General features: G+C 39.2%; 1 protein-coding gene across 1 annotated transcript; it reads left to right on the top strand.

Moving 5' to 3' along the window:
- Positions 1 to 7209: 7209 nt before the first annotated feature.
- hcar1-3 (hydroxycarboxylic acid receptor 1-3) lies at positions 7210 to 9698 on the top strand. The gene is made up of 2 exons (XM_080036619.1): positions 7210 to 7318; positions 8375 to 9698. Exon 2 carries the CDS (start codon positions 8436 to 8438, stop codon positions 9456 to 9458), a length of 1023 nt encoding a protein of 340 aa, XP_079892745.1. The 5' UTR covers positions 7210 to 7318; positions 8375 to 8435; the 3' UTR covers positions 9459 to 9698.
- The last annotated feature ends 5621 nt before the right edge of the window (positions 9699 to 15319 follow it).

Below are 15319 nucleotides of genomic sequence, written 5' to 3'. Positions count from 1 at the left end.
TGATATATTCCAGGATTAAATTCATTCTTTGTTTGTCTTTTCTTAATATTTTGTGGATCTCAAATCTTTTTTGATAATTTAAAAAGGAAGGCGGACAAAGGGCAGGGAAATGACCCAAACATGATCATATTAGTTATTTTGATCAATAAGTCATGCGTTCATGTTATTGTAGGTTTGAGGGTAGAGATATGTGCCCATGTACAGGTATAGCCTATGTTAAAACAAATTCAATACATTTGTTTCCATGTTTCCACGAGAATTGATTATTTGATTATTTGCTTGATTGAATGGGCTAATGCCTCATTGGATTATCATTTTATCATGACAGCATTATTATGTTTAATATTTTATTTGAATGCAAGCTTCACTGTAAATATAATGTAAATACATTTTGGTTATTTCAGCAGTTTTTTTTTTTAGATTTCTTTATTTAAAAGGGACAGCGCACATTAATAGACATGAGCACCAAAGTTCAACATGTAAATGTGCCATATTTAGCCATGCAGGCTAATTTTCACCTGTAGTCGGCAGGTAGAAAGAAAAAAAGAAACATTAAAAGAAGAAAAATACAAAAATACAAAAATACATGAGCATAAAAACAAAACGACACAATGGTTTTGCCTGCAGTAAAGGGAATCTATGATACCTTATGACAATTATTAGTCACTGTGACTCATCATTTGTACTATAAAAAAGAGTGACTAGAATTTACCCACTGAGCCCTGACTTATTGTAAGAAAAGCTGCCAACACACACATACACACGTGCTGTGTAAATATGGATGCAATGCTCCACTATTAGTCTTCACACAATGTAACCGTAAAGTATCTCTGAGAGCAGATGTCATGTCCTGCCATGTGTCCGCTGCTGGCTCCTGTGTGTTTGTTCTGTGTGCACTCTAATAAAATAGTTATATGAATAGTGGACTTCCAGATCAGAGTCCAGTGATACTAGCAAACACACCTTTAGGGCTGGGGAAGGGGGACTACAGCTGTACGGGAGTCAATGACCATAAAGTTATCGAGCTGAAAAAGGTTTGACTGTTCACACACAGAGTGGTGTGCTCCATGTGTGCAAAATTGGTGCGTATACCCAATAGTCAGCAAAGAAAACTGAGGAAAGTTGGTTTGGGAAATGTAGTGAAAAGTAGGTTACTGGTTGTCATTAGAGCCATCATCAGCTACTGCAGAGACGATTCAGGAGAAGGAGTCTCTCTTCAGTTTTTATAGCACTTATTATAACACACATTAACTGCAGATATGTACGGTGGCGCTGAGCATTCACCAAATAAAAAAAAGTTTCAGAGCAGGATCTCGTAATTACGAGATAATATCTCGTAATTACGAGATAAGTATCTCGTAATTACGAGATAAAGATCTCGTAATTACGAGATAAGGATCTCGTAATTACGAGATAAGGATCACCCTCTCATTCATCAATAACGATGTGTGTGTGTGTGTGTGTGTGTGTGTGTGTGTGTGTGTGTGTGTGTGTGTGTGTGTGTGTTTGTGTGCAGACGAGGTGAACCTAGCCATAGGAAAACGTAGGCAATAGCCTTGGTTTCCGGACTACAATGGGCCCCATAATCAATACAATTATTTTAAATATTTGTTTACTGTTCATTCATTAATCAGCGATCGCATTGGGAAATGAGGGACACACTTTCACTTTGTATATGCAGTTTGTTCATTTTGAGCCACCGGAGCCACCGTACTGTGTTGCCTCATCCAATCAGAATGCCCGGTGGGCTAGTTCACTTTTACCTCCTGTTTGTTACTGTATCGGAACGCAGTTTTATTGAATGCTTTGATTAAATGCAGTCGTTAAACTCGGTGTAATCCATGACTCATACAAACACATAAGAACTTTCTACAAGGAGGGCATGACAATGATAGCCATGTCAACTTTGTGCAGATATGCAGTCACTGGGACTATTCAGGAGAAAAGCCCAGTCGGACCTCAGCAGCTGATCACGGGCGTAAAGCCGAAAGTGTGTCCCTCAGTAGCCTACCCGATGCGATCGCTGATTAATGAATGAACAGTAGCCTAAACAAATATTTAAAATAAGTTTATTGATTATGGGGCCCATTGTAGTCCGGAAACCAAGGCTATTGCCTACGTTTTCCTATGGCTAGGTTCACCTCGTCTGCACACAAATACACACACACAGACATCGTTATTGATGAATGAGAGGGCGATCCTTATCTCGTAATTACGAGATCCTTATCTCGTAATTACGAGATCTTTATCTCGTAATTACGAGATCCTTATCTCGTAATTACGAGATAATTATCTCGTAATTACGAGATAATTATCTCGTAATTACGAGATATTATCTCGTAATTACGAGATACTTATCTCGTAATTACGAGATATTATCTCGTAATTACGAGATACTTATCTCGTAATTACGAGATATTATCTCGTAATTACGAGATCCTGCAGTGAAACTTTTTTTTATTTGGTGAATGCTCAGCGCCACCGTAGATATGTAATGTGTAATGTACATTTTCTCTAAGTACAAGTTTGAGGCACTTAAGTATTTTCTTTTCATGCTACTTCATACTTCTGCTCCACTACAATTCAGTGGGAAATATTCTACTTTTTACTCTGCTCCATCTATCTGATAGCTTAAGTTACAAGTAACTTTACCAATTGAAACTGTAAAATTAGATAATAAAATATCGTATACCCAACCCAACACTGTGAAGGTCTACATGCACAGATGAAACACATGTCGATAATAACTCTCAAAAATGTATTTTCTAGCGACTATTTTGATAATAGTAATTTTCAATGCAAACATGCCAAGAATGTCATGGTTCCAATTCTCAAACGGAGAATCCGCTGCTTTTTTCTTTCAATTATTTTTATTTTTGTTGAGCAAACAATCCATCTAGGAACAAAAATGTAATAAGTAAGTAAGTAAGTAAAATGTATTTATATAGCGCTTTTCACAGACAGGGTCATACAATGCTTTACAATGTGCACAGAAAATAGAAGCATAGAATAATTACATCTAAGAATACAATTAATTCAAAAACACAGCAGATAAAATTAGCAACATATAAAAGACAGAAGTTACCCAAATGCTAGCCTAAACAAGGGAGTCTTCAATTGACCCTTAAACAGTCCACACTGTCAGCAAACCTAATGCTGGTTGGCAGAGCATTCAGAGTATGGGTGCAGGCGGTGAAGGACAGATATGTTAAGTGAAGAGAAGAGTGAATTACAATATCTAAATGGGAGGAAACAAAGGAATGGTTGAGCATCTCCATTTCTGACTGAGAGACCACAGCCCTACATTTGCTTATGATGGGTAGGTGGCAGGGGCGGATCTAGAAAAATATTCATGGGGTGGCAAGAGGGTGGCAGGAGATTTTAAGGGGTGGCAACATGTGTACAGTATGCCGATTTAATTAAAGCCATATAAATCAATATTTACTTGGGAAAGCCCCCACATTTAGATATGTTGACTAAATAACATTATACTTAATGTATTGTGTCACGAGTGAAGCCTTACATTTAAACATAAAAGGTGTCAGACAAAATTTTAAAGATTATTATTACTGAATGAATAATGACTACATTAGTGATGGTGGTATTTTACTAGCCTGCGATCTTACAATATAAAGAAATAATAATGTGCAAAATGAGGTTTTAATCCTCATTTACTTCCTTTAAGCTACTAGTAGTGACTGAGTGTGCAGTGGACAGAGGGAGGAAGAGATAGCTTTATTTGATAATTTAGCTTTTTGATTTGTGAGAGTGATCATCGCTGACTTTAGACTGACTCCCGCTGTCTGCTCCGTGATCAGCAGAGCCAACAGCTGTCCGACACAGAGATGAAAAACAAAACTGAAACTTAACTATCCTGCTTAGACTGACTGGTGGAACTATGTGAAATAAACGTTATTGTAGTTTTTCCGAAGCACTCACAAGTTCCTAACGTTATTATTAACCTCTAGGCATTGTCACTGTTAAATTAATGTGTTCTCATAATGTTATATTAGTTGTTTAAAATGATATGCCCCTATATTATGCGGATTACAACCGACTTTTGTATCCAACATTATTTTACACCAATGTGATTGGTTGTTTTATTTTGTTTTCTGTAGGCCTATTGCATTGCATTCTGGGTCATTGACCGTTAATTGTTACTGCGCACATGCCATGGCTGCTGATGATATACCGGAGCTGTGAAGAAAGGAATAAAGAGATAAATGAAACATATGCAAGACGTGATTCTTTATCAACATGACAGAAGAGAATGAAAACTCAACAGGTTATGGGCCCAGACGTGATACTACAAGAGGAGGCAGATGGCAAAGGTTAGTCTTCAACGGAGATGAAAATAACATCGAACTTTGGGAAGTGAAGTTTCTCGGCCACATGCGAATGCTCGGCTTGAAGGACACAATACTCTCAACGGATGATGATCCGGATCCAGAAAAGAACGAAGAAAGCTACGCGGAACTCATTCAATTCCTCGAGGACAAAAGCCTATCGTTGGTGATGAGAGAGGCGGCCGATGACGGCAGTTAAGCCCTGCAAATATTAAGGAGCCATTACGCCAGTCAGGGTAAGCCCAGAATCATTGCCCTATACACAGAGCTAACTTCATTAAAGAAGGAGTCAGAAGAAACGGTGACAGACTATATCATCCGAGCTGAAAAGACAGTCACCTCCCTAAGAAATGCTAAAGAAGTGATAAGGGACGGACTGATAATAGCCATGATTCTGAAGGGTCTCCCAGAATCATATAAGACGTTCGCCATTCATACGACGCAGAGCAGCGAGGAATTAACGTTTATCCAGTTTAAAAGTAAACTACGAAGCTATGAAGAAACTGAAAAGTTCGAGACTAAAACAAAATCGGACAATGTAATGAAAGCAGACATGTCATCCATCATTTGCTATGGATGTGGAAATCGAGGCCACATGGCAAAAGAGTGCTGCCAAAGAGGTGTGCGAAAATGGTGCAACTTCCACAGAAGCACAACACACAGTGACGAGGCATGCAGGAGAAAAAAACCAAGCACAAAGATGATGCCAAACAAACCGCGGATGGACAGAAAGAACAAAAGGAAGAACAAACATTTGTATTCAAAGTCAGTCAAAAATTCCTTCCGGGACAACATTAAAAGTAAAGGACTAATGGTGGACTGTGGAGCAACATCACACATCATCACGGAGGAAGACGCATTCACAAAATTTGAAGAGACTTTTAACCCAAATGCACACTACATGGAGCTAGCTGATGGAACCAGGATGAACAACGTGGCATTAAAACGAGGGGACGCAGAGGTGTGTTTGCAGGACAGGGAAGGCAGCAAGGTCACACTGAGGAAGGCCTTATTCATACCATCATATCCACAGAGCATATTCTCTGTGAAAGCAGCCACAACTAATGGTGCCACAGTGACATTCCAAGAGGGACAGAATGAACTGATTCACAAAGATGCAGTGTTAATTTCGTTGACTAAGACTATGACGAAAAATATTAGTCAACGAACCTTTTTCATGCGGCTCTCGCCCTGCTGCTATCATGCTCCATGAAATCCTCTGTATGTCTTCTGGAAACTCCTGCAATAAACTTGGAACACTGATTTAAAAAGTCCAGTCTACAGTCCTTTGTATTTTGTCAGCCTGGGAAACGATTTGGCTACTACAGTATCCTACTGTCGGTAGTGGAAACGCATACCAAATACCGTGCCGAACCGAACTCTGCTGCTCAGACGAAATGATCGAGGCATAATCAAAGCAGTGACAGAAACCTTAGTGCTGATGGTCGCTAGATTCACATCAACAGCTCAACAGATGCACCATCCATATCAAACCTGGACCAACTACCAAATGTTTAATGTTTATAAAAACATAGTAGGCAGGCTGTCCTTCAATCAAGTGCTTTACAAACAGCTCCATTTAGATCACTTATAACAATACAACCAAGACAAGTTTCTTCTTTCCTTGACAAATAATCTTTCCACACGAAAACACACACACACACACACACACACACACACACACACACACACACACACACACACACACACACACACACACACACACACACACACACACACACACACACACACACACACACACAGTCACACACACACACACACACACACACACACACACACACACACACACACACACACACACACAGTCACACACACACAACACTTCTTATCGGGGGTTTCCTCCTCATATGGCCATTTACCTGCAAATGCCTAAATGGACAGATATGAACCTGAATTAATGGAATGTTTATGTGACAAACTATTGACAACATTTGTTTTAATCTGGAACTTGAAATCAAATGTTTTTTTATTGGAAAATGTTAGTTATTAATAAATGAGAAAATCAAGTGTATCTGAAGATCTTGTTTGGACTCTTTTTGGTGAAAGTGAGACAACTCTGAGAACAGAAAAAAATTAAATAAATTGAGACTAGATTTTGATCACTGAGACAAATTCCTGATATAATGCATGCTTATTTATAAGCCAATCAAGTGTTTTGTAGGATCTCACAGTTATCTCAAGAGATGTTTATTTCAGACGTATTTTTAGAAGTAAAGATCAGTCCAGTGTGAGAGAAAAAAGATATTGTTAAGACCTTAGGTTAGGCTCAGGCTGAGACAAGGAGTGGGTTATTTCTCAGGAGATACATTTAAGAAGTATGAGAAAATAGCCAAAATCTCCTTTGGATCTTTAATTGAGTTGAAGTATGTCTAGGAGAAAAACGCTGGACAAAGAAGAGATCTTATTTTGAATCTGCCTTTCCTCTGGAGGAAATTCTCATTTATAATTAAAGCATTTAAAATGTTAGATTTCATTATAAGGGTATTTTAGTATGAAAAAAATAGCAAAGGAAAACCAACCATGGTTATAACTCATTATCATAATCTAACTTTTTTTATTTATTTTTTTATTTGCACAATTAAAAAAAGAAACATACACAAAGAATGGCAAAGAATACAAATAACATACAGTGCAGGGAGAGGCAGAAAATCCGATGGGCTTATTTGAAGCCTCCACCTAAATAATGTTAAAATTTCACAAAGTTATAAGGAAACACTGTGATCTCAAATGCCAGAAGTCTCGCAGAGGCTTTTCCGCGGAACCATCATGTTCCTCATGTTATGACAAGCCCTCTGGGTATGCCAGCTTTAATACAGAGAACGACACACAAATCGTTTTCACTAGCTGTGAGCGATCGGTATACACACACGGTTGTCTTCGCCCTTTTAAGAAAAACCCTGACTTCTAAATAAGGAGGGTGTTTGGGTCTTTGAGAGGGAACCAAGGTGCTGGTGAGTACTGAGATTAAACCTTTTTCTGTATTTTGCATTAATTTTGACTTTACATTTACAGAAAAACTCCACAACAGCATTTTCCCTTGTAACTGTGTGCCATCACCAAAGTTGCAATATGGCTTATAAACTGTAATGTTCACACCTTTAATCATTTTGTAATGGTCCTGATTACTTAATAACCGACATACTTGATCGTGGAAAATTGTGATCCCATTACTTTTTATCAGAAGTTTGAATTGTTTTTAAGGTACACAAGTACATAGCGGCGCATATGTAGAGAAATAACATTAGTTACAAACACATGCCCTTCTTGTCTTAAATGTAGAGTTGAGAATTTAAGGACCTACGGCTATTTACTGTCTTGCCAAGAGTAAGATGAGGACATTGAAACAACCGTCACACCTGACTGGCAGTTATGAAGCTGCAGCCAGTTGGTTCACATAGCTTTGCAGAAAGACTGGAGATAGGAATGTATTCTCATTCACATAAATTAAAGGTGCAGTCAGTGATTCTGGAGAATGCTTGTTGTTAAAATCACTCTTTGTCAAAATCAGTGAATATCTCCTCACGATCTGCTACCTGATCACACACATACAACCTGTGTGTGTGCTGAAAAGAGATTAAATGTTATAGCCTATATGCTCTGTAAACGGGCATGTTGCAGCTACGGTGGGCCAACTTTGTTTACATAGGCCTACTCTTTGTTTACATACCAGTTTACAGAGCCTATTGGCCGGGTATCAACACCCGATTTTTTTAAAGTGTGCTGCACACACAATACGGGCAGGCAGCCAATCTTAAGGAAATAAGATTTTGACAAAAAGTTAGTTTGACAACAACTTAGAATTCTCCACAATCCTTGACCCCACCTTTAATTTGGCAGATGCTTTTGTCCAGAGCAATGCAGACATTATGTACAATCCAAGACCTTTGAGAAGAAGCGCTGCAACACTTGTTTTACCCAAAATGTCAAACTTTTGCTTAAGCTACTTTATCCATGAAAAATAATGGTCTAAAACCTCTTTCTCTTGCTTTTCTTTGTCATTTTTTCAGGAGCACTAGATCTGCAGATCACAAGGAGCAGTGGAATAAATAGAGAAATTAGACTGCATTCATGGCTGAAATGGATTGGGGGTCTGGTACCGCCAATATGACAAATGAAACTTTCATGCCCTGTCCATCCACAACGGATGGACATGGCTCTTTGCTCCTGTGTATAATCATGGTCATTGAGATGATTGTGGGCCTGCCGGGAAGCGCACTAGCCTTGTGGATTTTCTGTTTCCGCATGAAATCCTGGAAACCCCACACTCTGTTCCTCTTCAACCTGGTGCTGGCTGACTCCCTGCTCCTGGTCAGCGTGCCCTTCCGCATCGACGCCTACCTACAACGTGGGCACTGGGTGTTTGGACAGGTCTGGTGCCGCATCAACCTCTTCATGCTGACTGTCAATCGCTCTGCTAGTATCGCGTTCATGACCATTGTGGCGCTCGATCGCTACTTTAAAGTGGTCCACCCGCTCCACCGCATCAGCCGTGTGACTTTAAGACAGGCCGGTTGGTTCGCGGGCATCATGTGGATTGTCGTGATTGCCCTTCGAATTCCCATGTTGGCCACCAACCTCCTTCGCCAGTACGGAAACGTCTCCGAGTGTAGAAGCTTCGACTCCTACGGCGTGATCCCTGTGGAGATAAAGGTTCACTACGTGGCCTTCGTGGCAGAGTTCTTCCTGCCCTGGATCTTGTTGCTGTTCTGCTCTGCCCGGATCGTCTGCCACCTGCGCCAACGCGGCCTGGCCAGACAGAAGAGAGTCCGGAGGGCCATCAGGTCTGTAGGGGTGATCAGTGTGGTGTTCACCATCTGCTTCATGCCCAGTGTCCTCACAGGCCTGGGCGGACTTTACATCAGGAATTCCAAACCCACGGACTGCAAGTCCTACAATGTGGTCACCCAGGTCTTCATGGTCTGCATCGGCATCACCTACCTCAACAGCGCTCTGGACCCGGTCATCTACTCTTTCTGTAGCTCCATGTTTCAGGAGGCCCTCAAGAGTATCGTCGGCATTGAGAAGAGAAAGTCAGAGCAGCCACAAACACAGTTAATAACAGCTGAGAAGCACTCAGAAGCACACATTTAATGGACAGGACAAGGTCTTAGGTTTTTCTTAGACTATTACTTACCCCTTTTGAACATTACAAGGTTTTTTGAGTTACTGATGTGTTGCTTAGCATAGGCTATATGTTGGTAAGGATTCAATTGAATTTTTATTTTATTTTTATTGCTTATACGTTTTTCTTTGAATTTGTATTTCTTTGAACATGTTCAATACATTGACTGAGTAAATAAATAAATAAATAAATAAAATAAAAATCTAATTTTAAATGGCAGTTTGGTTGTTTTTTGGTAGTTAATGTCTTGCAAAGCCAGGAATGCTACATGAGTGTTCTTGACATATGCAATTCTGTATCTGCAATTATTGGTGGCAGTCAATCAGATTTAAGAAGGAGCTTTGTCACATAATCAGAATAAACACAGTGACCTTAAGAGTTCAATATTGATGCTCAAACTGTATAATATGGATATATGTAAATAAAAGCTATACAATATAAGGATGTGCGCTTATTTGTTGTAATGTATTGCATCTTGGCCTATTTCTCTCTAGCCTATTCCCTCTGATTGTTATTCTCAGAGGTGTTTATGATTAAAGAAAGGAACAATACACTTTATTAGTCCCTATGAATGTATTTGTACAAATGTAGCCTAAGTATGTTTGTACAGTCATATGAAAAAGTTTGGGACCCCCTTCTAATTTTTGGGATTTTTGTTCATCATTAGCTGGGATTTCAAAGAAGCAGATTCCTTTTCATTTATGACATACCTTAGGGAAACAGAAGCAATTCAGCAATGTCATTTTGTTTATTGGAATAATAGAAAATATGCAATAGGCATCATAACAAAATTTGACTGGTGCATAAATTTGGGCACCCCAACAGAAAAATGACATCAGTACTTAGTTGAGCCTCCTTTTGCAAAAATAACAGCCTCTAGACGCCTTCGGTAGCCTGTGATGAGTGTCTGGATCCTGGATGGAGGTATTTTGAACATTCTTACATACTAAAGCGATCCAGTTCAGTTAAATGTGATGGCTGCCGAGCATGGAAAGCCCACTTCAAATCATCCCATAGATTTTCGATGATATTCAAGTCATTGGACTGCAACGGCCATATCAGAACATTGTACTTTTCCCTCTGCAGGAATTTGAACTGTGTTAACGGTCATTGTCTTGTTGGAATATCCAACCCCTGGGCAACTTCAACTTTGTGACTGATGCTTGAACATTATCCTGAATAATCTGTTGAAACTAGGTTGAATTCATCCGACTATCGACTTTAACCAGGGCCCCAGTCCCTGAAGTGGCCACAGCATGACCAAATTTGACAGTAGGTAGCAGGTGTTTTTCTTGGAATGCAGTTTTCTTCTTTCGCCATGCAAAGCGCTTTTTATAAAGACCAAATTTATAAATTTTTGTCTCATCAGTCCAAAGCATTTTCTTCCCATATGAATCTGGCTTGTCTAAATGAGCTTTTGCATACTCCATGCCACTGTATCTGTGGCGTGGGCGCAGAAACGGCTTCCTCCTCATCACCCGGCCATACAGATGTTTTGGTGCAAATTGCGCTGAATTGTTGAACAATGTACAGATGCACCATCTGCAGCCAGATGTTCTTGCAGGTCTTTGGAGGTGATCTGTGGGTTGTGTGCAACCATTCTCACAATCCTCAGCCTATGCGCTCCTGTTTTTTTCTTGGTCTGCCATGCCTGGGTTTAACTGCCACTGCGCCTGTGTCCTTCCATTTCCTGACAACGTTCCCTACAGTCGAAATTGAAAATTTAAACCTTTGGGAAAGCTTCTTGTAGCATTCCCCTAAACCATGACAATGAATAATCTTTGTTTTTCAGATCTTTTGGGAGCTGCTTTGATGATCCCATTCCGTCTCACTTCAGCAGAGAGTCAAAGAGAAGTGCAACTTGCATTTAGGCACCTAAAATACCTTTTCTCATGATTAAACATACATTTCTATGAGGTTCAAGGCTTAACAACATAATCCAACCGATTTTGTGTTTAAAGTCATCAGTTTTACATGCTGTTACAGGCATTACAATCAACAAAACCACAAGAGTTCCTATATTTTTGCACAGACAGTTTTTCACATTTTATTTTATTTCATACAACCAAATACTGCTTTTCAAAAAATCTTTGTTTGGAAAACATCCCAGTAGGGGAGAACGGGGTAAATTGTCACACGGGTTGGTTGTCACAATCGTTATATCTCGGAACCAGAAGGCGCTGTCTGTGAAATTTTGGTATGTAAATATCCACAATTGGGGTCAGAGGTCACCTACATAGTCTTCCTTGGAGTTAGACTGCTGAATTTGAGGTGAGAGGACTGTTTGTGTTTTTCATGTCAAATTGAAAATATTTAGCTCCTCAGTATTTTTCTTCTAGGCTTTTACACAATGGGTTTATAACAAAACACTTGTTACCCATAAAAAGTGTGAAGGGTAAACTATAGTTTAGATTGTGGTTAGCAAGCTAATTAGTTGTCAGATGGTTGTTGGCCTTGATGCTAGCAAGAAATTCAAATTGGGGTTGGTCGTCACATTTTTTGGGGGGTTGGTTGTCACATGTTATCCAAAGGCTGCAGCCAGAAAAGGAACACAATAACGAAAGAAATTGTCAAGCTGTGTCCTCACTGACACCCCAGAGAAGGAGAGAATGGAGCAGGAAAAGGCAGCTAGCATGCAAAAGAAAAAAGGGCAACAAAATCAAAACAACCCAGTGCATCCCAAACTAGACCAGCTGCCAAGGCTACAGTAAGTTATGTAGGCCTATTTGTCAACTTGACAATGCAATTACACGTTCAAATTTTGTTCTGCTTTCTTGTCTTCTTTTTAAGATTATTCCCATTAAGATAACATTGTGACAAACAACCCCATAGTGTGTGACATCCGACCCCTTGATGGGGTTGGTTGTCACAATGTGTATGGGTGTCTTTGACGATTAATTTCTTCTTTATTACCATAAGATAGAAAAAGTGAGGGGTACACATTTCAAGCCAACACCTTAAGCTTCAATTTAATGTAGGAATGACTATTGAAAGATGTTTAGGTGATGAGCAATTCTCACTAGAGTAAAAAGTGTGCCTACTTACCCCGTTCTCCCCTACTTAGCTGTTCCTGGTAAATTAAAGACATACCACTTTTATTTTTTATTTTTGTGAAAGCAGAGTCAATTATAATGCCGGCTGAGAGGGGTTCCCAAACTTTTTCATATGACTGTATATATATAGCAGCTATAGGGGAAGGTGGGGTGATTTGTGCAACTTTTTACTCAAAGTGATTTTAAAGTGAGGCCTTGACAGTTAAGTCTCCAACTCAAATATGTACATATATTTCAGGATGTTGTGCATCCCTGGCAATAAAAACTTTGGATCTGGAATAAACTGTTTAAGAAATATAGCTTTCGGAAAAAAAGTTGTCTTGTCTACGTGGGGTGATTTGTGCGTCATTGTGTCACAATGACAAAGTCACCATCATCATCTTTCTGGCCATCTGAACTCTCATCAGTGGTGTCGTTAAGTGGAATTGAGATGTCACTCTCTTCTGAGCTACTGTAGACAATCACTTTCTTTTGGTGACCACCGTATACAGCCATGCCACTGGCACAACTCTCAGAAATGTACTTTGCACTAGTTGCTCCGTGCTTGTGGAACCAACTGCCACCTGACAAATGTGATTCCCCCTACATTACTGCCTTTAAATCAAGGCTCAAAACCCATATGTACACCCTGGTGTTTCCTCCCCATTAACCTCTGCACTACTTACTTACCTCTGCACTACTATCTGTGTTTATGTGGATGTATGGGCTTTACGTCTTTTATTTTGGTTATTGTTATTTTACCTTCATTGTTTACCTACTGAATGCACTATGTACAGCACTTTGGACAGTGCAAACTGTCATAAATGTGCTTTTATAAATACATTTTACTTACTTACTTACTTATAACTCACCCAGGCCCTTGCGCACAAATCACCCCACCCCCAGAATTTTGGATAATAGGCATGATGCAGCAATTTAGGGTTGACATTGTGCTAACTATATAGACTCAAAGTGTAGCATACCAAAGCACTAAAACATGTGTCAAATGTTTTCAAACGTGTCTATAATTGTTCAGACACAATAATCAAAAAACCTTGATCATGGAAATTTTACTTTGAAAGGCAAAACACAGTTTTTTGAGCTTAAATGTGCTTATATCTTATTCCTTGTGTCTCCCTTCTTTACAGGATGAGTCAAATGGATGGCTCTTCTTAAATATGTGGTCACATTTCCAATTTCTTTCACGGTTTTCTAGAAACAAGGGGTTTTGCAACTTCCAAAATGCACAAATCACCCCACCTTCCCCTATATGGGCTAATTTTATTTTCTCTGAAATGTTTGATTATTATGAATGTTATCTGTATTCTAATGTTTCTTATGCACTTTAATTGTCCATTCCGCCAAATGAGTGACATTTGGATGTTGCAACTCTTCCAAATTAAACTTTAGATTTATTATTTTTTCAAAGCTGAATCTCATAACACATATATTTAACCATTCAAAACATGTATTGGTCAATCTCAGGAAATTGTATTTAATTTTTAACTAGGTTTATAATATAAATGTATAAAAGTAACAGGACAGAAGGTAACATGACTGAGTTTTTAATTGGAATAACCATGCTAATATACAGGGTCCATTATATTAGCATGAGTACACTTAGCACATTCTGGTGATTTATAAGAAAATATTATTTTTAAAATAAACAAATAACATTAAAGAAATAATGTAGGTAACAGGACTGAACGTTAAAATGTCCCCCCTCAACCACTGTTAGAATATCATCAAATATACTGAAAATAAAAGGGGGGGACCTACTTTTTGGTCTTAATGCAAACTGAAAGATTGCACTGAGTTTGAAAAGATAAAATAAAACACATTAGTCATAACTCCATGAAGGCTATAAATGCAATGACATGAAGCGGATGTCGACTCTTTGAGATTCCCTTTCCTTTTTTTCTCATAAACAGCATACATGTTTTACTTTGAAAATATTTTAGCACTGTGTGTCTCGCAGCGGCTTCGAGTAGGCTATGACATCATTGCCCCCATCGTTTCGCTTTAACCCTACCTCTATAATCATGGGGAAGCAGCTCGGTCTATGGGCGAACACCGGGACGACATCAAAAGCATTACCGTCATATTATTTCGCCATAAATTGACTTTCGTTTCTGACACGGCTATCATTAGCGTTTCCTTCGGCTCGGTAGCAGAAACCTAGGTCTACTGACACGGTGTAATAGCGCTTTGAGTAACACATTACGTCACGACACTATTCTTTGTTCAAGTGTGTCTTCGTTCTATCTATTTTATCAAATATAATAGGCCTATTTTGTTTCAAGCTAAATCGTGGTAACGCCGGTAAACATGAAGCTAATAAAGGAAAAATGGTTTACTACTGTTTTGTTTATAAACCTAACTGCGGTGCGTGAGCAGTGAGCTCCAGTGGCGCAATCGGTTAGCGCGCGGTACTTATATGTCAGTACATTGCAGAGCAATGCCGAGGTTGTGAGTTCGAGCCTCACCTGGAGCACGGTTTTTGTTGCGAATTTTACGTTGTAGTCGAATTAACTGTAGTAAGCCATTGAAAAACTAGAAACTCTTTACGCAGCGGAAGTCTGGTGTATTACTTTGACCATATGACCTCCTTACGAGTGTAAGTACTGTCATACAATGTTGAATTAGAAGGAAAACTCCTTGAACTCCTACAAATAAATGAAAAGTCAGTAGGTTTAGTAGGCTATAGTCTTATATAGAAACCATACACAATGCCAAAATACAGGCTACAGTCGGTCCCTTAAATGTACTGTACTTACTGTGTGGATACAGTTAATATA

The sequence above is a fragment of the Ammodytes marinus genome, assembly GCF_949987685.1.
Source record: "Ammodytes marinus genome assembly, chromosome: 11".
Taxonomy (NCBI): domain Eukaryota; kingdom Metazoa; phylum Chordata; class Actinopteri; order Uranoscopiformes; family Ammodytidae; genus Ammodytes; species Ammodytes marinus.
Note: the sequence above shows the minus strand (reverse complement) of the source record. Positions and strands in the feature narration are given on the sequence as shown.